The 23,637-nt window shown below is 39.7% G+C and overlaps 3 protein-coding genes and 1 non-coding gene across 4 annotated transcripts; 1 reads left to right on the top strand and 3 right to left on the bottom strand.

Annotated features, from left to right (window-relative positions):
* Positions 1–487: 487 nt before the first annotated feature.
* pgk1 (phosphoglycerate kinase 1) lies at positions 488–13,425 on the bottom strand. Its single transcript, XM_069671627.1, has 11 exons — positions 13,249–13,425; positions 10,015–10,065; positions 9,652–9,807; positions 9,196–9,340; positions 6,660–6,763; positions 6,402–6,521; positions 4,329–4,443; positions 1,958–2,137; positions 1,685–1,862; positions 1,392–1,490; positions 488–1,295 (listed from the first exon to the last, which is right to left on the bottom strand). Exons 1-11 carry the CDS (start codon positions 13,311–13,313, stop codon positions 1,255–1,257), a joined length of 1,254 nt encoding a protein of 417 aa, XP_069527728.1. The 5' UTR covers positions 13,314–13,425; the 3' UTR covers positions 488–1,254.
* An 826-nt stretch (positions 13,426–14,251) lies between these two features.
* Positions 14,252–16,738, bottom strand: cox7b (cytochrome c oxidase subunit 7B). The gene is made up of 3 exons (XM_069673821.1): positions 16,644–16,738; positions 15,315–15,430; positions 14,252–14,492 (listed from the first exon to the last, which is right to left on the bottom strand). The coding sequence occupies exons 1-3, from the start codon at positions 16,678–16,680 to the stop codon at positions 14,403–14,405; spliced, it is 243 nt and encodes an 80-aa protein (XP_069529922.1). The 5' UTR covers positions 16,681–16,738; the 3' UTR covers positions 14,252–14,402.
* Positions 16,739–16,982: 244 nt separating this feature from the next.
* On the top strand, positions 16,983–17,094 carry trnal-caa (transfer RNA leucine (anticodon CAA)). The gene is made up of 2 exons: positions 16,983–17,020; positions 17,049–17,094. It is a non-coding gene; the product is annotated as a tRNA-Leu (tRNA).
* A 324-nt stretch (positions 17,095–17,418) lies between these two features.
* On the bottom strand, positions 17,419–22,934 carry pgrmc1 (progesterone receptor membrane component 1). Its single transcript, XM_069668510.1, has 3 exons — positions 22,622–22,934; positions 20,918–21,073; positions 17,419–20,209 (listed from the first exon to the last, which is right to left on the bottom strand). Exons 1-3 carry the CDS (start codon positions 22,914–22,916, stop codon positions 20,115–20,117), a joined length of 546 nt encoding a protein of 181 aa, XP_069524611.1. The 5' UTR covers positions 22,917–22,934; the 3' UTR covers positions 17,419–20,114.
* Positions 22,935–23,637: the final 703 nt, after the last annotated feature.

Raw genomic sequence — 23,637 nt, 5'->3', positions numbered from 1 at the left:
TCATGCTGATTGATGTCCACGTGTTCATTTTTCTGACAGGTTTACTTTTAATTAGTTATTTGATGCTGTAAAAAGGGGGTGTGGCCTCATGATTGACAGCTAGAGGAGGAGCGGCGAGAGACATAACCAACACTAAGTTGTCTTTACTATAGCCTTTATTATTATAAGTTTAATTGTAACTAAGGACATACGCTGGCAGTAATTTTACATGGTATGAAAATTGATGTCATCATGCCATGCACATTTAATTATTTACTAATACTATCATATTAGGACATAATATTTTGTAACTTCATGATAAAGGGTTAATTTATGGTTCTACTTTCATTACTTCAAGGGTCATTGTGACTGTCAATATTAATAATTGTATAATCTGATATACCAACATATCTAATGACTGTGACAGTTTAAAACATGTACTTAAGTTCCTAATTTTAACTTTGAGATACGAATACATGAATTAAAACCAAGGAAACAGACACAGAAAAGTTTTTACACAGAGACGGTTTTATTCTCCTGAGCAGATCAGCCGAGATCGACGTCTCGGTCAGAATCTGCTCAGCAACAACCAGAGAGGACAGACGACCAGAGCCAGAACATACAAGTGCACACACACGTCAAATAAACCGTTTCTATATATATATATATATACTGTCTGTGTACACACTGAGGGCGGTGCAGTAACGTTCCCAGGGTGGCTGTGTCAAAGTGACGCAGCAAAATACACATTTACACACGTGTGAAGACAGTGTTTAAGTTTCTCAAGGACGAACGGCTGGGGCTGAAGTACAAGGCAGAAACTAGGACACATCTGAGACTCGGAAACAGACCAAGACTCGTATAGAACCCAGACTCAGCAGGTCAACATCTGAGCGAACACGTCCACCTTCACCAGTCATTCAGATCTTTTCATTTAGATCTTTTTTAGTCTTAAATGTTTCATGAATAACCATCAGTGTGAAGCAGCCTGACATGAGGAGTTTCATCAGCATGTTGAAATAAGGCAGAAGGCTCGACGTGTTACAGACAGTGAGCGCCGACACATTTGAGGAAAAAGGAATTAACTCTCGTGTGTCAGAAACTAAAATCGAATGAAACGATTAAACGGCGGGAGGTAAAGCGGGAGGTTGTTTTGAACATGGAGGAGTAAACAGGAGTCTGGCTGAGAAGCTACCCACCTCTCATTCACACACACTTCCACATCCACACACATACATACACACACACACACACTCCAGTGGTCTGATGGGAAGTTTAGACGCTGCTCAGTGCGTCCACACCTGGCAGGACTTTACCTGAGGACACACAGCGAGAACAAACACACCGTCAGCATCACCATAAAGTTTCAACACACAAACACTCGAAGGTTGTTTTTATGCATCATCACTCACCCTCCAGCAGCTCCAGGCTGGCTCCGCCTCCTGTGCTCACATGGCTGACCTTGTCCTCTGTGTTCCACTTGGCGCAGCAGGTGGCAGTGTCGCCTCCACCTGGACACAAACATTCAAACATCTTAAAATACCTCTGCAAGACAGCAAGCAGCTCAGATGATAGACATATTGTGAAAGGATTGCTATGTGATCACGGCCCACCCCTTTATTATAACATGATCAGGCACAGCACGCTAACTGGGCTACACACAGATTGATCCGAACTATGACCGACTCAGACTCGGCTCTCTCACCGATGATTGTGATGCAGCCTGATTTGGTCACCTCGACCACTTTGTCCATCAGGTTCTTTGTCCCTTTGGCAAAGTTCTCCCACTCAAACACGCCGACCGGGCCGTTCCACACGATCTGCTTGGCCCTGCCCACCGCGTCTCCGTACGCCTTTGAGCTTTCTGGTCCACAGTCCAAACCCTGCAGAGACAATTGTTACCACAACAAAAAACTAAACTGTCACCGTAATGTTGAACTCCCCTTCATCAGTCTGTCGAGGAGAAGTCTTTTCTCACCATCCAGCCGGCGGGGATGCCTCCAGCGACGGTCGCAGTGCCTGTTGTGGCGTTCTCGTCAAACTTGTCTGCAGTGATGAAGTCGACGGGCAGCGTGATCTTTACGCCGTTCTTCTCTGCTTTGGCCATCAGGTCCTTTACGATGCCGGCTCCCTCCTCGTCGTACAGAGAGGTACCGATCTGAAGAGGGAGCACACGAATGATGTACAAACTCAAGACTTAAAAGGCGAGCAGACCAGATGGCTGCATGATGTGTTAAACAGTGACAAATACCAAGAGATAATATGTTACTAAAGCAAGTTCATGTGGATGTTTGACCCAGAATCAGATGTTATATCTCTCTTGTATCTTGTACAAATTGTGATGATTTCACATAAAACGGCTCAACAAACCCTCCTGAAATGTTCAGATAATCAAGGTTTTAAGTCTCAAAACTGTTACACAATTAAGTAATAATTAAGGTCATGCATTAAAACTAAAACAATCACAATCCAGGTGTAAAGAAGTAGTAAGAGCAAACCTATGACAAAGTCTGGCCTTAAGAGTGTGTTTATTCACCCCTAACAGCCAATAGGAGATCAAGGCTCCACCTGAAAGGTAAAGAGCTCCAGGTACTGCCAGAGAGCAACAATAAATATGCCCTTCATTTCTGCCAGCACAAATTTGCATCTACGCATGAAGTTTTTGTGTAATTGCGTGAAAATACGAGCTCTCCTTCTGTTGGTAGAATAAAAAGCGTTTGCAAATCTGGGGTATCGAATGTTGGTGGTGTTCAACCAGACCTGTGAAACCGCTTTGTGTTGTTGGAGTCACAGCAGAGACCGAGAAGCACGTTCATAAACTTAATTTGACCCCTGAGAAAAAGATTTGTTAAAAAGGATCAGTTTACCCAAATTACTAAAGACCATATTTCCACACTCCTCCTGCAGCCGTGCAGATAGTTTTGTTTAATTCATGTATGTTTTGAGATAATAAGTGTCTGAGATTTCTGCCTCCACACTATTACAATGGAGCAGTGACAGCAGAAATAGTCTCCCAGACCTCTATGTACAGTTTTCGTTACTTTCCATCGGAGGAGAAATTAACTATCCAGAGGACAAGTTTTTTAGGACGGGACATCAGACAAAAGTTGGACAATCTCCCGACACCGACAAGTTTCTGAGCCTTAGTAATGTCAAAAATATTTAAGTGCAAAGGGGGCAGTTCACGCTTTGCAGGATGTCACACAGGAAGTCTAATCTTGCCAAGAATATTAAATTCTATCTATGAGCAGGTTCTTGTTGCATTTTGGCTTTGAAAGTACAGACAACTACAACTGCATGAGTTTAAAAAAGCTGTGATTCTCAGGCAAAGTGTGGAGTTATAAGTTGTGTCATATTTCTTAGCAGCTTTTTTTTTTTTGTGATGGAAATCAAAGATATTCTTTGTAAGTGTGAGAATCCAGAAATACGTGCATCACGTCTGTATGTAGATCTTTAATCAGAGAAGGAGGGCCCTTCTTTGATTCTTACAGCAGCAATCGGGTGCTTGATACTTAAAGGTACCTTTATAAGATGTGTTTCACAGTCTGACTACATACATACGTCTGACCTTGTCATTGCCTGTTGTCTCTCCCTCTCGGTCTCCACGGCAACCCTAACATAAAGGTCACTAAATTGCTCAAGAGTCCATTCTCCATGCTGTGAGCTTTGTATTCTGTCGGTGGGTTGATACAGATATCTAAAAGTTGACAAGACACACAAAGGAACACACTTTCTCCCTTCCCCTGTGGTATCGAGCTGAGCCGTTTCTTTTTTCCAGACTTTCTGTCAGAGGTCACACTCGGGTCATGAACGTGATTCTGACAAAGAGCGGTTTCACAACAACAAGTTTGTTTGAACACCACCAACGTTCAACAGTGAGTCCTGCAGCTCGATTGGCTGAGCGATGACGAAACTGAACTTGTGAAACGCCTGCATTTTTCCTTCACTCATTCAGGGTTGATTTCAAATACCTAAAAATGTGGTCTAACATAAAGCTTCACCCGTTTTAAATCTGTTTCTACCTGATGAACGCAAGTCAAACATTTACTCTTTTTGTTTTTAGTCTCCATCAACTCCTGAGGGAAAAATCTGCCTCTTTAGCTGCTAAGGTTGCTACCATGTTCGCTAGCTGGTTGCTAACTGTGTTTGTCTGGTGCAGAGAAAGGAGGGTACAGGCTTAAGAGCATCACATATGAGCGAAAGCGTAAAACACACAGACCTTTTAAGGTTTGTTTCGAGGACGACGATAATTCAAAGCTATGTTCTGTTTGAACTTCAGTTAATTAAGTGATTATCTTTAAATACTCGGTCAGTGACACGTGTATCCCCTGCGTTCTCTTCCTCCTCACCTCCATGTTGTTGAGGACTTTGAGGAAGGTGAAGGCCATGCCGCCGCCGATGATCATCTCATTGACCTGATCCAACATGTTGTTGATCAGCTGGATCTTATCTTTCACCTTCGCTCTGAAACACAGACGAGAGAGGCGGACACGTCAGGACAGATAAGAGGCGGAGTCAGATTTGTACGTATAGCACTGAACAGGATTATACTGTGTTTGGACTTACAGGTTGTTTAAAGGCAAAGAATGAATGTCATGTTTTTTTATATATTTATTTAACAATAATGTGGTCTATATACAGTGTAAAAATGTAATGTTCAGGTCAATAAATTATTGTAAATATTCATCCTTACTCCAAAACAGACATTTTGAATTTGCTTGTTTTTACACATAAACAGTCAAAAAAAACAACCAAATATTTTCTAAACTACCATAAAAAATATCAAATTATTTTAAATACCAAACGTATAAAAAAGGTTTAAAAAAAACAGCAAACATTTAGAAGCGAGGAGCTTTAACTAGTGATTTTTAAATAGATCATCACTGTCAATAAATAATCATAAACTAGATTTAAACATCATTTTAAAAACAAAGTTAGAAGGTTAAAAACATAAATAACACACCACATAACAAAAAGTAATAATACTCGGCTTGAACAGTGTGTCAAAATATGTTTTACAAGTGATTGCAACACGCCCCAAACAACACCCAACAATCCATTTTACAGTTATCTTTATGATTTCATTGGGATCTTATATGTGAATCCATATTATTCCACCCAAAAAAGTAGAACTTATTTTAAATACAGGAGATCAGGGACTCATTAAAGCAAATATGTTGTACAGTACAGACAGAATTAAAGACCTCAGACACGATTTATCCGTTTCCCTGCCGTCCAATGAGCGTGGTGCGTTCACTGGCTTATCATTAAACACTAACGATCGGCGTCCTTTTGTTTGTGAGCTGCATGAAGGTGATTGGATGAAGTGAGTGACAGTTGCACAATGCACCAGAATGGACTCTGACTCGAAGCCAAGTCTCACACATGTGGTGACAGCGAGCGTCTGATAGCTTCACCCCGCGTTTCCTGTGTTTTCACCAAACTCTGCTGCCAAAACTCCGACGTACATATATGTGGTTAGGTCTTAATCTGTGACCTTATTCTTACTGATAACAGATAAATGAATGATTGGGAATCCTAAGTGAACATGTGTAATATCTGACGGAACAGGAGGTGTCAGATTAGGCAAATACACTGTAAACACTGACTGTAGTTTTTTGGCTGTGTGCACATAACATTTGTATTTTCATACGACACAAAACTGCCCTTCACTTTCCAAAACACAAAGTCGTGTTACGCTGAAATGCACGTGGGAGAAACAGGCTAAAAACGACAGCGATTTAGATACATCATCATCATCATCATCATCAACTAAACAACCCTGAAAAGGCTCCTAAAATAACAACATAAATAGGGCTACAAGCTAACAAGCTAGCACTGTACATGACCCCTCATCTCCACCTGCAGACTAAGTGCTGAGCAGTGATAATGTCTTGAAGAAAGGAAGTGCGCTGAGACACCTCAGGTTACATAATGAGCTTAAAGTCTCTATTCCTGGATGACCACCTGGGTGTTTTAAAAAGCAGCTGCAGCGTGATGATGCCGACACCGCAGGAGAGGGAGACGACAACGCTCAGGAGTGGAAAATAATAAATACATAATATGTCTGGTTTTGTCTGCAGGAAGAGCGACGTTTTTTGTTAGTTCTGCGACCAGTTTTTATAAAAACGGGGAGGAAGAGGTTAAAAATAAATGTGCTGCTGGGGTTCAAACGTTAAAAAATGCAAGGTCATCCAGCAGAAGAGACGAGGCAGACTCAACTTTAGCTGCAATACAAGTTCACTTCCTCCAGCAAAACACTGCAGTGGTAAATCATTGAAAACATGCAAGTGTATATTCCTGACTTTGTAACGTGAAGCATTTCTAGGTCACGATCGCAGCACGCTCAGTTCCCAGCATTGTTGAAACGCAGGCCTGTTTACGGTTTAACTTGATGAATGGATGAAATGAACTGTTCTCACCCTCCCAGGATGGCCAGGAAGGGCCTCTGAGGTTTCTCCAGAGCCATGGCGAAGTAGTCCAGCTCCTTCTTCATCAGGAAACCAGCCGCCTTCTGAGGCAGATTCACTCCCACCATGGAGCTGGGAGAGAGGAGGAGGAGGAGGAGGAAGAAGGGAGAGAAGATGATGATTTATGTTATATATCATTATCACACGATCACACATGTCACTGCTGCTGTCCTCAGTTAATCAAGCAGGTATCCAGACACATCTCCTCACCTGTGGGCTCTGTGAGCCGTGCCGAAGGCATCGTTGACGTAAATGTCTCCCAGTTTGGACAGAGACGCCCTGAAGGAGTCGATGTCAGCCTGGGAGGCCTTGGTCTGAGAGAAAAAACACAGACAGGATACAGTGAGAGAAGAAGAGAGGAGGACAGAGTATTCTGTAGTCATGGCTGCAATCTGTGTTGTCTCCGTTTGTTCCTCTCAGGGGGATCAGTCAGTATTTGAGAGAGCATCATTCAGTGCACAAAAAATCAATTGTGGATGAAGGATGAAACTAACATGTCAGTTGTGTGCAGGTTTCCTTTAAATGTGCTTAACACAGCATTTAATATACTCTGTGGAAATCTATTAAAATCACAAAGATTTAAAAACTGCGGCAGGTTTCCAAGTTCCTTAAGGTGCAACAAATAATTCAAACGTGTGTGTGATCAGGTTCCTGCCGCACTTTCACAGGCGGAGGTCGAGACTGTGTGACTGGAGGGCAGAGAAAGGTCAAGAGAGCTCCTCAGTGTCGCTCAAATGTCAGACGAGTGCTGCACGCTTCGTACTGCTTCCTCACTTTAACCCTTTGTTCCACATGCTAGATTATACACAGCTAAACTAGTTAACGTTAGAAGGAATAGCAGGCTTGTGTTTGTTTTATATAAGCCTCCATAGCTACATTAAAATGTCTCTTTCCTAAAGTTTGAGATTCTTCTGCGTAACTCACAAATGTTTGACTCAACCACTGAGATAATTTCAGCCTCTACCACGAAGAAATGTTAACTCAACATAAAAAGGTTCCCGTCTGATACAGTAGAGCAGTACAGTAGGAATCCACAACACACACACACACACCCTCTGCATACCAACCAGGCCTCTTAGGACAGGAAAAGCAACTCGTCCAGCCGGGACAACCCCCTGACCTTCAAGATAAATGTCAGCAGGTCAAAGCTGCTGATGCACTGCACACCCCTGGACTAATATTCATATTAAGTCTGAGGAAAGTCCTGAACCTGGTTATATCAGACTATTTGGATCTCAGAGTAATGAATGAGAAACACTCATTATGTTCAGGAGTCAGATGTCCCTTCGTTGATCCCTCCAGACAGTTGAGGTTATAAGAGGAGTTATGACATTAAAACAATTTCAGAAAACTGTTTAATAAACTAAAAAAAAAAAAATATTTATCTTTTAAAGACCCCCTCCAGTCAAAATCCAGAGTTAACCTTGTAAACATCTCCATGTGGTGTTCTTCATGTGCTACAAGACATATCAGGGACAACATCAGCAGTCATCTCCATGGCTGGGCCTGTCTGCTTTTAAACTGCAGTGTACCAAGGACAGGCTGAACAACACGTTTTCAGATTGGCAGGTTTGAGACCTCACAAACCTAAGGAGCCAATCCCGTTAATGGACGGGGTGACGCTATGCATATCTTTATGTGTAACCTATGGCAACCACTTCAGCGACGTGCGAGCCAGCTGTAACCGTCATCGTAATTTTTACTGACTACTAACGTTAACGTTACTTCTACTGATTACTACATTTCAAGCTGCTAAGTTTCAACAAGTTGCCACTAAACGATGCAGAGACGTGTTTTGTTTTCAGCTGTAATTTTACGAAAGGAGAAATGCAGAACGTAGTGGGCGGGGACTTTGCAGATTTTTTAATAAGGGAGAAGGAGGAGATGCCTTTGGGGGATTTTTCAAGGTAATTTAATACAATTTATTATTTCAAGCAGATGATTTTATATGTCTTAATACACGACTGGAGCTGGTCTTTGAACAAATGAAGGATTATAGTCATCTAAAGTCTGGATCCAAAGCTGTCAGAGAAACAAGCTGAGCAAAAAGCTAACAATTAGCAGCAGCTCAGCTTGCAGCGCCCTTACCTTCATTCAGCGTTTTTGATCTACAGGTTTGTATGTTTGTTTTGCAGGAGACCTTTGAGTTTAATTTCCTCCTGCTTTATTCAGTGTTTTTATAGGACTCAAATTTATTTACTTACATTAAAAATACATGAAGCCTAAATAATGTATCATAGACTACTTTAGTCTACTTTGTTGAGCAGCTTCTAATAACTGTTAAAATGCAATCATACACCACCCATAAACTGGGCAAGTCTTAAAGTAATAACACAATTTATTTTGACACTGTCACCTGTATGAAAAGGCCACAGTACTTTAGGTAAAACCTCTCTGATGCCCACGTCTTCCTGTAAATAAACACTTACTAGTTCCCTCTATAGTCAGCAGTAAATTCAAATAAAGCAAAACATTGTGCACCACAGTAGGTCGCAAAAGTGAGTCTCTGCACCCCTCCTGACTATGACATCATCAGACGGTGACACAGCTTTTTCAGAGTGACGCTGCTGCTGCAGTGACTGAGCGTTTTCTTCAGGTGACCCAACAGGGAAAAACTCTGCTGATCAGAGACTGCTGCGATTTTCTAACAGCCAGAGGACAAAACATGCTGCCAGATTTGAAACCAAAACAACCCAACATTACCTACACATATGATGTAGCTCCGTCAGACTGCAGAGAGACTCACCTTGTTTCCAGACGCATCCTTGCCCTTCCCCTCCTCGGCGACGTGGAATCGGAGGTTCTCCAGCAGGATGACGGATCCGGTAGCGGGGTTAGCGCAGGCGGCTTCCACCTCCGCACCCACACAGTCCTTCAGGAAGGTGACGTCCCTGCAGAGCCACAGAGAGCCAGTGAGGACGAGTGCGAGGATTTCTGATGCACTGATCTTATTACAATCTTAACAGAGTAAGCTCTCTCTTGTTGCCATGACAGGAGACGATGACAAAGACCAGAAACGTTTCAGTTTAGAAGTTTACAAGTGGATACAAAATGTGGGTTTAGTGGTAGCAGATGGTTTTAACTCCTTTAATACAAAAATAGTTATGTTCTATTTATGTGCATCACTTGATTTCTGTGCCATAGGAAATAAACTGAATGTCTTCAGAGAAGGGAAGGCAACAGTTTCATTTCATCGACTGACCTCCCCAGCAGGGTCTTGAGCTCAGCAGCGACGGGCTCCAGGGAGTATTTCTCAGGCATGGCGTTTCCGTCAGGACGACCCAGGTGGCTCATCAGGACCACGGATTTGGCTCCGTTGTCCAGGCAGTGCTTGATGCTGGGAACGGCTGCCTTTACCCTGAAAATCAATGGACACAAACGTTTAGCAAACATGTCCTTCAGCCTTTCGTTAAACCCCTTCTTCTCTTGACGAAATTGAGCACCTCATTACCTTTTTCTGCGACCTCTAAGGGCGTATGATTTTTCTATTTAAGAGGTGATAGTTTAGATATGTATATTAACTTTAAGAACCAAAAAGATCCATACAAATTTGGATGAACTTTACCTCTGGTTGTTTGTGATCTGCTTGTCCTTCATAGGGACGTTGAAGTCGACCCTGAAAGAGAAGACGCTTGATTAGCAGAAAGAAAGAAGAAATGCATTTTTGTGACTGTTGGATTTTGCACATCTCCCTTTTTTACAAACGGCATTTCTAACATTCTTAAGCTTGTAATTAAACATGTAGTCTTACGTGGCTATTTGAGGCCATTTTTGCATTAAATGTAAGTAAATAATAATACTTTCTGCATCTGTGAACTGTAAGTGTAGACTTAGACACGACAATATCTGCTCCTTTGTTCTCTTATGCATTATTATGATCATGAGATAATTATGCAGACATTCTTGATGTTTAAAAAACACTTTACCTATCAAAATATATTTAACAGGCATGATCCAAATAAGAAGGACGAAACATTTTAACTGGGAGAAACAGGCCAAGGAAGGAAGGAGCATTTTCCACTGGGACATTAGCACATCCACTGAATGCATCAGTTCAGACACATTCATTAAAATGGCTGCATTCATGCCTTCGCGTTGCCCTGCCCAGTGAGCTGGTCATGCAGCGATGCACGCCTGCAGCGCCTGTGAACATGCTGCATCCCTCGTACTCCAGGCTGTTACATAACCCCCTCCCTCCTCTCTCTGACTGAGCCCCTGATGCATTGAGACACATGATCAACCTGCACACACACATTGAACACACATACACTCTCTGCACCCTCTGCCATCATAACAGCCAACAATTGTCTTAATCTGAAACCCCGCTGTCAGCAGTTCAGCGGCTCAACAGCTCCTGTACACAGACAATGCCCCGTCATCCAACAACGGCGGGAGTTTCCCTCTTTTGTGTTGCTCCATCTGTTGCTGCTCTTTGGTCTGGATCTGCATTTCATTGGAGGTTTTGCTCAATTGTTTATTACAAAAAAAATACACTCTAGACTTTCTCAAGACAAAAGAGCTCATTGCACCATTTAAACATTAATAAAAGAAGTACTTTTTCTAATTGCAAAGGTTAGTTTGAAATAAACTTTAACACCAAAGAACAATAAATAATTTTTTCCTTCTTATGCAAACATGTTTTGGTATGATGTAAAACTGTAACCATTTATCAATGAATTGATTAGTTGACAACTAGTAAATGAATCGCCAAACTTAAGTGATGACCGATTAATCCGTTTAAGTCTTTTATCAAGAAAGGATACAGTCACAACTTTCTGATTCCAACTTCTTTAGCTTGAAGAAGCTAACGAAGGCTTCTGGCTTCTTTAGCTCTACGTAAATATTTGGGTTGTGGATAAAACAAACAACTAATTTGAGTCTGGCATCTTGAGTTTTTGGGAACAACTATTCCACGTTTAACGACATCTTATAAAAGAATTAACTAACAGATGATGTAATCCAGATTAAGTAATAATGAAAGAAACCATTGCAGCTCTAGTATGATGGGTAGTTAGCAGACCCATTGTCCCTTTGGTTAACTAAAGCATTTGGAAGGCTTTAAAACACTCACACCTTTCTCTTCTTTTGTTCTTTATCCGGGATTCAAATAAAGAAACATTTAATGTGATTAACTTACTGTCTCTAAGAAACAATTTTACAACTGCAACCCTGACGTCTTACAGAGAAGAAGAAGAAGAGGGGTGAGCGTCTGTGATGCCTCTCCAGGAAGTCACTCCTCGAGGCCTCTGCTGGATTTGGCAGCTGAACAGAAATCTGTCAGGCTCTGCCGGGCCTCTACAGCAACGTCCCTCCTTCCCTCTTTTTAAATTCTGAACCAGCAGCTCAGACAAACACTCCTCTGCTCTCTGTCTGAAGCTGCAAGTTCATAACTGCAAGCTATGACAGGCCCAGGGCGTGATATGAGGTAACTCATTGTCTAGATGTGAGCCTCCACACAGAGACCAACTTCCAAGTAAAGTTGACCTTTTAACACCGAGCTGTGCGAGCTGGGGGCTGCTGCTGCCCGTGAACCTTGTCCTATGCTGCCTGTCATTGCATCACTAGGCTGAGCAAACCAAAATGGCCCTCTGACATTTCTGCAGGGGGTGTCAGTTTCAAGTGCACTTCCATCCTCAATGGCCATCATGAGCAAGTGCATGGCACTTTACCATGATAAAATAACAGTGCTGCATTTCAGGAACCTTTATATAATTGGGAAATGACTTTAGGTTCTGGTCAGCCAGGCAGCAGGACGTCCTTCCAGCTAAAGAGATTGTACTTTAGGGGATTAGAAACCTCTGTGGACTACAATGCTTTTGAGCAAGGCACTGAATAAGCCTACTGTGGTAATTCATCTGCTGCCAAAACAGTCGACTTTCAGTTAAAACTAAATCCATTGATTCCTCTCTCAAGTCATAATGTCATAAATGTGGAAGCCTTATCAATTCAAAGAGATTTTATTTGCACCTACTTTGATAATTTATCTATTTTTAAGTTATTTTCAAATGTAAAAAACATTAACAAGTGCTTCTCTCTGTTTTAAATAAATGTAAACTTATAATCTTTGGGGTTTGAACTGTTCATCTGACCTAATAAGCCATAAAAAGATGTAAAAATTGGACTCTGGGAACCTCTGACACAGTGTTTTTCAACGTTTTCAGACGTTTTATAGCCGTAAATGTATCTAATGCAAATCACTGTTATAACATTTGTAACTCTTTTTCTTTATATTAAAAGACATTGCACGTTTGAGCTTTTAGTTGCTGTTTACACTATTTGCCGACATCACAAATGGCTCAAGAACATTTTGAAAGGTGTTAAAGGCCAAATTAATGGATTACATAACCTACATAATTATTCAAACAGCAAAACTACATGACTAATAGACTTCCTTACATTATGATGCAGTTTGTCACATATGCATCAAGCTTTTTGCGACATAAGACTTGAGATTATTGCAGTGATGTTGCTGTACATTAATCTAAAAAGGGGCTGAATGACGTCTGGGATGCAGTGGTGGGTTGCATCCATGCAGCATCCTCAAACGGGCACGTAACACGACTGGAAAACGTGACAACCAACAAGTGAACTTCCTGTCTTCTACCCAATGGTCTTTGCTGACTCACATACACATTATTAACCATCACTTTTGTGCCTTAAGATGAACACTGTGGGAGTACAGAGCAGTTAGGATAAGGTAGCGGAACATAACGTCTCCAAAACGTCAGGTAGCTAGCTAAAGCCAAATAATCCAATTTCCGTTTAAGTTAGCCGCGCCAGCTAAGCGTTAAACCCTCACCTCATAACGACCCGCTTCCCCTTGACTTCCACCTTGTCCAGGGTGAGTTTGTTAGACAGAGACATGTTGCTTGATTTGCTGGGTCTTTCTTGCACCTTCCTTGCTGGGTCTCCTCCGCTTCCTTCGGCTGGTTAGCTACCGAATGACAGCAGTGACCTTAGCGCAGCGCGGAGGAACACCGGCTGGGCGGGATGGAGCACACCCCCCGCTGCTGATTGGCTACAGCGAGAGGAAAGGGTCGCATTTGATTGGACACGGTTGTTGTCTGTTCTTCTGACGTAGGAACGTTCCTCTTCTCCACTTTTTCAGCTCAGTTCCATTTATATGAATAGAACTTACTCAAGAACTACACTTTAATACATGTTGTGGTACTCAGTGGTGAAGGCAGCTCTTTCTACTAAAAGAGGAGTAAAAGTAACTTATTTCTTGTAGTCAAATTCTCTACTAAAGTACATTTTTTAGGTATTTGTACTTTACTACAGTATTGCTGTTTTGCTAGTTCCTACTTTTTCACCACCACAAATGACAGGTAAATATTATGCTGTATAGTCCCAATCATTTGTTTAATCTCTTATTATTAATTAGACTTAATGTCCTAGTTAGATTTTGATAAATAATGCAAAATATAATCAACAAATATATTCTTATATTACATTATATCTTATATTCTTGTATTATTATATTATTCTTATTAATTGATCCTGAAAGGGGTTTAACAAGCTACAAAGCAGATGTTAAAGCTACTAGTGAGTACTAGTTAAGACTCCCTTGTAACTTTGCAGATTCAGTTTAATAATAGAAAATGTTACCTAAAAATAACTCTGATCTACTATTATATTTTGATATACGATATTTAAGTAATATAGAAATTAATGTATCAACAATTTAAATAAAAAATAGACCCATGATAAGAAAATTACCATACTGCAAAATAAGCTATATAGAGGTACAGCTATAGAAGGATAAATTGGTAGCTATTGTATCCATAAACAAGACACATTGATCAGTAGAATCATATTTAATTTATTTGGACAAGGTAACAAGTTGGAATAAACACAGGCATTCAGTGTCTGAACACTCAGATAATCCGTTATTCATCTGTACAACCAGAAATTTTATTATAAGGTGAGACGTGGATCGGTCATGGCGGCTCTTCACTCCTCAGACTCGGGCTCTCTCCACTCTTTGGGCATGACCTTCCCAACAGGTGACAAATTCCAGGTGATGCCAGTCTGAGTCAGCACCTGCACAAAGACAGGAAACGAGTTTTTAAGGGCGCAATACAACACTCATTTGTACCTTATCTTAATCTAAGATTCCTCTGGGCATATTCAAGTCAGTAAACAGGTTCAGTTCGCCCCCCAGTGGTTAGCAGATATTCTCAGGGACAAAAAGCACGATCTGGTAAATAATGTCCATTTTGTCATTAACATACAAAATGAAGATAAACGAAAATATAAATCACACACTTATCAGCTCACATCATATCAGTCAAAGTATGATACTCAAACAGGCAAGTTTTGGTCAGAGAGTTTTCAGTTCAATGTCACCACCTTTAAGTTCTCTAACTACATGCCTCAGTCTATAATAAGACACTGCCCTGTGTATGCCTTATATACTTTATCTGATTGTAACTACCCATACTGGGTCCAACGGCATATTCTTTTCAGGTGGGGTCACTGTAGGGGATTTTATTGTTGATATTTTGATAGAGTCTTATATATAATCTGGGTAAAGTGTCATAAGCAATCTACAAGGTAATTTAGTTTTGATCTGTGTTCACGTTTTTTGATCTGTGCCCATTTAGGGGTGTTAAAAGTTATTTGCAATTGTCCACCCAATTACATTTTTCACTTCCACTTAAGGAATTCTGTTTATTTTGACTGCGTATAATGTTATTCTCCTTATCCACTAGAAACCAGTAAGTATGTGAAGCATTCATTATCCCTGAATTGAAAACTTTTTTTTTTTTTTTTGTGATTCTCTGTGTAACTTTGTGAGAAAGCTGCCTTTTCAATTCAGTCATAAATCCACGTGATGTGGAGTGAAAGGAGCACACTACTTACGTATGACCATACAGATGTGCAGAAGACTGCTCCACCGATCATCAAACCCAAGCCATACTTGGTGTGGAAGTCTGGGGCAGCGGAGGATCCATGCCTCACCTGCCTTCCGGCCTGACCTAGAAGGCAAACAAACACAGTATTAATGGTAATTAATGGCATTCGTGTACTTCACAATGACTAATAAACAAGCTCTTATCATTTATAATTGTAGCATTTCTTCATCTTGCAATTGTCGTCATAGAGACTAAATATTACTACCCATGAAAAATAGAAAATTCAAGGTGAAGTTCCTCCTCTGCACTTACCCTCTGAAAAATAACAATAAAATATGCCTTTTCTGAAAAATAAAATTCAAATGACAAATGCCTCCCTTGTTTTTTTTGGCTAAAGAGGACTCAAGGTTAGTTTTAATCTGTATGTCTCTGCAGTGCATGCGTCATCTCATGAGATATTTTTACTTAATAGTGCTATAATGTACTATGGAAACTAAAAATGTATTGTATATGCATCAAAGACCTTTTAGGTCTGAGCTTACAGATCATTAAAATATTTTGTGAATCAACAGAATATGTGATTTCAAATTAACTGTAGCCTAATGTTGTTCAGATATAAATAAATGTCTGTGTACTACTTTGCATTGCTTTTCACAAAAAGCAAAAAGTTAACATTTCCTATAAGTGCCATGAAATTTTAATGATCAAATGGAAACTGTTAATGTTTACACTAACGTGTTAAAATTCACTACAAGGAAATCACTGAGTCAACGACCTACCCACGAAAGTGGGTACAGAAATAGTTACATAGATTAAAAGGATGTCCTTATTTGCCCTTTCCTTATTTATCACACGGTCCAATTTCATGGACATAATCTAGATTGTTTAGCATTTCCTATTATTTCCTATTTCCAATATCTCCATAACTACTTGATCAGGAAATAAACCTTAGAAATTAGTTAGCTCATCGTGATTTGATATTATGCAGGTCAGTCTGTTAGACACTGACATCTTGATGAAAAACCAAGCAATTTAAAAAGGCTACGTCGAGTAGTTGTTTAACTAAAAAATGAAAGCATTTTAACTTACTTACAATAATTACAGGCATTTAATTACATACAATAACATTACAATAATAGTATTGTAATACATTACACTCTTTAGGGAGTTGCTAATGTTAGCTGACTAGCAGTTAGCTGTTGATGCTAGCAAGCTCAACGCGGTCACCCCCAAAAGACTGGCCCGTAGAACTTGAAATTGACTCATATTAAACTATCAGTTGGAACACAAGTAAACAAAAAATCATACATTCCTCAGAAAACTCTTGCTTTCTTACCAGTTAGGTTGACTGCAGCTTTTGCAAACCGGTACATGTTGCCTTGCCTGGGTCGCTTCTGTTACCCTTGAAGATAGAAATGTAATATGGCCGCCGCACGTAGACACAGCGGAAGTTAAGAGTGACGGGTTGCGCATGCGCCGGCATAACCTTAGCGTTGTGTAAATGTGAATTTGAAGTAGCATAAGCAGTCAGACGTTGGTAAATTGAAACACTGTAGCAGCAAACTCTCGTGTTACTTCTATTACAAATGCAAGCAAACAAATAAATATTCATCTAATTTGTTTTTTTCGGATTGTTAATATTAAGAATGCAGCTGACGGCGGCTTGTCACACCGTGTCAGGATGGCCGAGTGGTCTAAGGCGCCAGACTCAAGGATTGAACTCCTTCCGGTGAAACGGGATTTCTGGTCTCCGAATGGAGGCGTGGGTTCGAATCCCACTTCTGACACATACCTTTTGATGTTACTAAATGGTCAAAAAATAAAAATGAAACTGCAACAGAAAACGTAATAACATGCAGTCATTTAAATGTAAAGCTGTGAAAGAACTGGAGGATACATAGCTATTTCCATGTACTGTATGTCTCTTAAAGATGTGGTGGTTTAGTTTCTTCAGAGTTCAATGTATTGCAGGTCAGACCAATCAAGCCTGAATATTTAATGCTAATTCAATGTCTATATTGCATCAAAAAGTGATGTTATAGCTCTAATTGCATCAGTTATTACATAAATATAATGTAAAAGGTACCGGAACAAAAACAAGATGACAAGCCTTCCTATTTGTAGTTTTCTTTATTAAATGAAAATATTTCCAGGATTATAACACTTAGTTTTCTACATGTATTCTGAAACTGTTCCCTCATTACATCTGTTTTCTGTTTAGTTGCATTATCAATGGTGAATAAAAAAAATATTAACGGATGTTTTACACCAGTATAGCTTTCTACAGTGAGAAAAATACAATCTTCTATTTAATTTTAGAATTTAAAATTAACAATATTTCCTGCAGAATTTTACAGACACATTTGTTGACCAAATAGCGAATAATTATTGCAGCCTCAGAACTGTAAAACATTGCTTGTGGGACTAATAATTCAACACATTATTCTAATTATTATCGAGCCAAGTCTTAAAAGAATGCCTTCATATTCTGGGTTTACGTCTCTTTTGATTTGTACTTGTACGTTGTCACAACCTGGCAGGAAGCAAAATAGTTTCAGCATCAGAGGCCTTGGAGACGTGCTTTTGTCCTTAAAATAAATGTCTGATTAATTTCCAACCTGGATTTACTGTCAGAAAGAAAGCAAACAAACCACAGACTGAATGGGGAATAAATGGAATGATGATTTTCTTGTGTGATTTTGAAAAACACATTCCTAAAATTCAAAACAGCAGTGAACTGGCAGCAGTTTGGCCTCTCTAGTCTTCATATGACGCCATATCTCTCTACTATGAGCCTTGTGACATTTCCCCTACTAACTGTGCAATGAACTACAGCAGAACACTAAAAACATTAGAGTGTGTGAATGGGAGCTTTGTACATAGCTGTTTGCGATGAAATTTATTGCACATTACTCTTCTGACCCCAAGTCCCACATCTGAAGCAAATTTTAAAAAGCAAACAACATACATTTGAGAAGCTAAAACTGGACATGGTTTATATTTTTCAGTTCATAAATGTCTTTAATAGTTCACTGATTATAAAATTGGTGTCAATTCTCTGATGAATCTACTTTTAATGCCTTTAAATACTTAAGAGCACTCAAATAGAGGGATTTTCCTGACATAACACCGTGGATTGTCTTTTTAACATTTACATTTTCAGTTAAAATGCTTTGAACATAATCTCAGGATTTTTAAAGATGCACGGCTCTAAACAGAGATCAACACTGAAAATCAGACAAATGTATGGATGGACAGGAGGGCTGAGATCATACATTTGATGGGGTCAAATCTGTACGTCATTGTCCTCTCATTTTATTAAGAGCGGGCAAAGCTTTATATAAAGGTGGATAGCGCCAGAAAGGATCGTAGATGTGGTTGTTACAGTTTAAGAAAAAGTGCTTAAACAGATCTGTTTAGTGGTGTTTATGTAAAGGCAGCATTAACATCTTAAAATCTTTACATTGGCTCATCTGCTTTCTGTTCAATTAGCTGTTGTTAAAGGGAAAGTACAACAATTTTAAGCCCTGGGTTTTATTCTTATAATTGTGTCGGTCCTGGCCTTTGGTCATGTTACCTTTGCACTCGTCACCTCCGTTGTAAAGATCAATAAAAAACAGCAAAAACATGTACTGTGGCAGGGGATGAAAGCCTACGAAACCTTCTCAAGTAAACCTTAAAATGACATCAATCATTACAGACATTAGGGTCATATTTTTTTGTCTTATGCTCACAAGTTAATAGAAGTTAATATCTGCACAGTAAGGGAATGATCATGCGTCTACATGTAGGAGCAGGAAGACATTTACTGTATGACATGCTGAGGTAATAACAATACTTGATCAGCCCAGTTTTCCACATTATTTGGACAATGTGTGCATTTAGATTTCTTAGAGATGTGTGAGTTTGACATCGAGTTAATAACTTGTGCACAAAAGATAAAAGATATCACTTTACAGAAATGAAGTGGCTTGTCTGTGAGTCTGACAGGAAGTAAACACAGAGATTAGCCACCACGATGAGCCACTGTTGCTACTTGCACAGAGTGTTTTTTGCCGGGTAACCAAGCAATCTTTCGGTTGCAATCAGAGACAATGGTTTTAAATGATTACTGTAACATAATAAGTCATTTGGAATGGTTTAAAGGGCTCACACAAAATACCCCAACAGAGTTTTTGTAGTTTTTCGATTTTGTTTTTGTGTCCCAAATCTTAACAACAAAGATGGATTGTGCAAAGATAGCAAGACCCGTTAACAAAACGAAAGCATCGCTGATAGTTCAACCAAGTTTAAAAACAATACTGTAATTTTACCTTGATTCATATCTGCCCTCTGACTCCAGTCCCTTAGTGTATTTATTTTAATTTAAATGAAACTACTTCCTGAGATGATAAATTTCGATGCGAGCCAAGCAAAGGGTTGAAAAGAATGTATACAACCTGCATTACATCATCAGCGATATTAACAAAGTATACAACAGAGCTGCAGATAGCAACAACCCTCAACCTACAGGACATATAACCATCAGTCACTTCATCAAATGTTGGAATTGGTCCGTCATTAAAGAACAAGCTGACAGAAACTGAACTAAACTCTACTAACACAGACTAAATTTCATTGTTAATGCCTTCTAACCTTCAAATAACATACATGGAATTCAATCAGCGTATAAAATCCAGTTTGTGATGGTCCAAAAATATTAGAATGTGAGTTTTCTCTGAATGGTCCTAACATAAGGAAACAGGCATCAAATTCACAGAAACATTAAGGCATCTATCTTTTCCCCCTCTTGGTTACTTCTCATGATCTAGTCCGTCTTTTTGTCCTTTCCTTCCTCGTCGTCTGTGTACTCTGTGGGCTCCTCGCCCGGCTTCAGGAGCTTGCCGATGTAGTCGTACTTGACTGTGGAGGAACAAAGGAGATAAGAAATTAAATTCAAGCCTCAACAAGAGGGAGTCCTCAGACAGGGGTTAAAAGATAAAGCTGTAATCTGTCACTGTTTTGTGGCCCTCTTCTCGAGAAACAACATTTTTTGGTTTGTTTTGGAAAAGATTATTGTTTTTAGGCATTTGCCTTTATCTGACAGGAAAGCTGGAGAGAGACAGGAAATACAGGGAAGAGAGAAAGAGGATGACATGGACTAAAGAGCAGAGGGCTGAAGTTGAGCCTCTGTACATGGAGCGCAGGCTCTACCACGCTAAACTGGTGTTTCAAAACATTTCTTAGCAATTAAAAATCCTTATCTCTGTCTTGTCAATCAATCCAATTTGTTCCTTTGATTTATTGATAATACAAAAGTTTAAAAAAAAACACAAAGAGCAAAAACAAGCACTTAAGTAGTCCTACTTTTATCAGCCGTGATTTCTTTCAAAGATACGCAGCCATTGCAACCCTTTTAAGAACCCATTAATCATTTATCATTTGTAATGAATGCTTCTGCAGAGTCAATCAAAGATGCTCCATACAATTCACTCTTCTGTTTGTAAGGTTTGATAACATCCCAGTCTCTGATCACATTCAATTTCAATAATTTTACCATGTATGAGGATATTGTTTGTGTCAAAATAACTGTTGCTTCTAAACATGACACCATACGACTCAAACACCCACATGTGAACTGAGTTTCCCACTCTAACAGGCCCTCTTGCTGCATGGTGTTCAGGTCAGACAGGTCGTCGTGTTCGTCCTTCAGCGCCTCCTTCTCCAGGCAGAATGTGGCTAAACCTCTGGATGCGTCTCTGCCTGCAAACACTCCGTACGGCCCCTCTGCAAGAGAGTACAGACACACAAGGTGATGTACAGTGGATGCAAAACATCACCCGCAACATAGTGCTACAAGACTTTTGAAAACTGATAATTGTTTTGTATGGAAGATTCTCTTTAGCATCCAGATGTTAAGCTAAGCATGCTTAATATCAACTTAAATTATCGATGAATTCATCCCAATTTAGTCTATGGAATGACAGGTAGCAGTGAAAATGGTTTACTCATTCTTTGATCACTTTTTTGTTTGAATAAAATGTTTGCATTTTCAGACGGTGTATTTTAAATAAAGCTCTTGGACGGCTGCTTGTGTTTTGGCAGCATTTTACATGCGAGACATTACGATTTGTTTGGTATCTGAAAAAGGTACACAAAGGTATCATTACGTAATCTTTTTATGTGAGCAAGAACTCAGTGGGGAAGAACGTTCAAACAATAGCCAGCCATAAATGTTACAAGTTTGAAAACCTCGAAAAGGCAAGAGTACAAAATGTTTGAAACAAGACACTGAACAATGCTGCCTGTGGACAGTTCACTCGGCTACATGTTAGGATTTTAGTCTTCAGGGCTGGCTGCAGTACTGTGAAAAAGAGTTTGCATGACAGTGAGTTATCATGTTGGTCAGAGGTTACAGGCAACAGAGGTAACAGTCAAAGATGTGATAAAAATAGAGAGGTCTAACTCTGTTTGTGTTTTTGAAGAACAGAAATTCACTGTGAAGCATGACAGAGCAGATTTGGATTTCAGAGAATTTTAAAAGTTTTACCTCACTGCTTCTTAAAACGAGGCATATGAGGACTCCTTTTGCAAATTTGTAGTGAATTCATTATAACTATTGTATTTTTGAAAATAAAGATTGAGCTCTCTAGTTTCTCAATTTGAAACTGAAATGTATTGTTTTCAGCCATTTCTTGTCATCAGTCATTTTTATTTATGTATATATATGACTATTGGGTTTAAGAGCAATAGTAGGGCAAAAACAATACATAAAAATACATTTGATCACATTAAGCTCAAGGAATTTACAATGGGCATTTTGTGTAGTTTTCTCCTAATGCAGAGAGACCAAACCATAGATCTAGAAAACATTGTTCAGATTGATCTATTATATTATATTTTGCTGAAACCCTGATTATTTTATCTGACAAGTTACCAACACCGAATATTGTTATACAGTCTACCCCATCCCATAATAGGGAAAAAACATGGCGGCGACCGACTTATATTTTTTATGTCTGAATAGTAACTCATCTGTTGGCATAGACGATCTCTAGTTTCAAGGCTACAGCCGCTCCTCTGTTGTGAAATGAGATCTCAGCTAGCAAATTGAAGGGGGTGTGGCGTTAGCTTACTGTTACAAACGTCATTACTTGTGCAAAAACAACTTCTATTTGTAATAATGTCAGTAAAATACTCCAAGTCAGGAAATAAACTCACTAACGGCGGCTTCGCGTCCGCAGCCGTTTGTGACGTTACGTTCGAATGAAGAGAGAGACGTTAGAACAAGTCGTACCACCTTTAGAAGGGTCAGCTCGGGTAACGTTCACCTACCTGGTCCGTAAAACTTCTTTCCCCGGGTCACGTCGAACACTTTCCCGTTGACAGCCATAAGGATCCTGGGATCCTGCAGTCCATCGTAGGGCTTCAACTCTGCGAGGGTAAAATCTCTCTTTTTCAGTTTAGGCAGCGGTGGTTCCACCTCGCCGAAATCTGGCGGTTTGTCTCCGCGGAAAATTTTGTACAGGAGGAACAAGCAGAGGCTAAGCAGCGTCAGATTCAGCGGGGAGGTGAAGATCTCCTGAAAAATTCCTCCAGAAGTTAACTCGCTTCCCTCTGCTTCAGCCATGTTGGGTCCTGTGTCTAGTGTCCGTGTGTGTGTGTGTGTTTGTGTGTTGAATGGGACTGGTGGAGCTCATGATCCCTGAACCAATCATAGCCCGAGCCTCAGGGGCATCGTTGACGGTTTTGACCAATCAGGTTCTTGAAGCTGCGTGCCAAAAAAAGTGATCGATATCAAAGATCTCGGTAGATAAATAGATATATAGAACTGTATTACAGCATATCTCTATTTCTATTGCTATTCTAAATTTCCATGTACACTCTTAACTAAATGTACTGATACCTGATTTGTCTGTAACTGCTGTATATTTCGCCTACACAAACTCAGTAGAATAAATCAATAGGCCTACACTTTATTTGTAGATAGGCTTTGTGATAGACTTGTTTCTTGATATTGTGTTGTGAATTAATCAATTCTCAAAGCACTGTATCAATTATTAATCATTAGTTTACATGCAAAGTTATTTTTTCACAGATAAAGCAAAATGTCAATTCCTTGGTACAGAAAATAGTGATATGATGTTGGATTTTACAGGGACTGTGAAGAATACAAATGCAGATCTCACTGTTTTGTTTGAATTAAAAATGTACATTTTACCTGTGTTACTCAGATTTTATGGCTATGATAGTGTTTTTTTATACTATGACTGTTTGTACAAAATAAGATCAAAACCCAGCAATATTCTGTCTGATTTATAGTAGGCTATTGGGTTGCATTTTTGAATTGT

Source organism: Semicossyphus pulcher, unplaced genomic scaffold (assembly GCF_022749685.1).
Source record: "Semicossyphus pulcher isolate SPU_LCO1_2020_fin unplaced genomic scaffold, fSemPul1.0.p SCAF_10, whole genome shotgun sequence".
NCBI classification, from domain to species: Eukaryota; Metazoa; Chordata; class Actinopteri; order Labriformes; family Labridae; genus Semicossyphus; species Semicossyphus pulcher.
The sequence above is the reverse complement of the archived record's forward strand: the minus strand, read 5'-3'. Positions and strand labels throughout refer to the sequence as shown.

What these genes read in the sequence shown, in the direction of transcription:
- pgk1 (XM_069671627.1), bottom strand. Translation starts at nt 13,313, where the DNA reads ATGTCTCTGTCTAACAAACTCACCCTGGACAAGGTGGAAGTCAAGGGG. An exon ending in GGGAAGCGGGTCGTTATGAG is followed by an intron (nt 10,066 to 13,248) that starts GTGAGGGTTTAA and finishes CTTCTCTTTCAG; the next exon opens with GGTCGACTTCAACGTCCCTA. An exon ending in GCATCCCCGCCGGCTGGATG is followed by an intron (nt 1,863 to 1,957) that starts GTGAGAAAAGAC and finishes TTGTCTCTGCAG; the next exon opens with GGTTTGGACTGTGGACCAGA.
- cox7b (XM_069673821.1), bottom strand. Translation starts at nt 16,680, where the DNA reads ATGTACCGGTTTGCAAAAGCTGCAGTCAACCTAACTG. An exon ending in AGCTGCAGTCAACCTAACTG is followed by an intron (nt 15,431 to 16,643) that starts GTAAGAAAGCAA and finishes TTTGCCTTCTAG; the next exon opens with GTCAGGCCGGAAGGCAGGTG. An exon ending in GCACATCTGTATGGTCATAC is followed by an intron (nt 14,493 to 15,314) that starts GTAAGTAGTGTG and finishes GTCTTTGTGCAG; the next exon opens with GTGCTGACTCAGACTGGCAT.
- pgrmc1 (XM_069668510.1), bottom strand. Translation starts at nt 22,916, where the DNA reads ATGGCTGAAGCAGAGGGAAGCGAGTTAACTTCTGGAGGAATTTTTCAG. An exon ending in AAAGAAGTTTTACGGACCAG is followed by an intron (nt 21,074 to 22,621) that starts GTAGGTGAACGT and finishes ACTCTCTTGCAG; the next exon opens with AGGGGCCGTACGGAGTGTTT. An exon ending in GTGGGAAACTCAGTTCACAT is followed by an intron (nt 20,210 to 20,917) that starts GTGGGTGTTTGA and finishes GTTCCTCCACAG; the next exon opens with TCAAGTACGACTACATCGGC.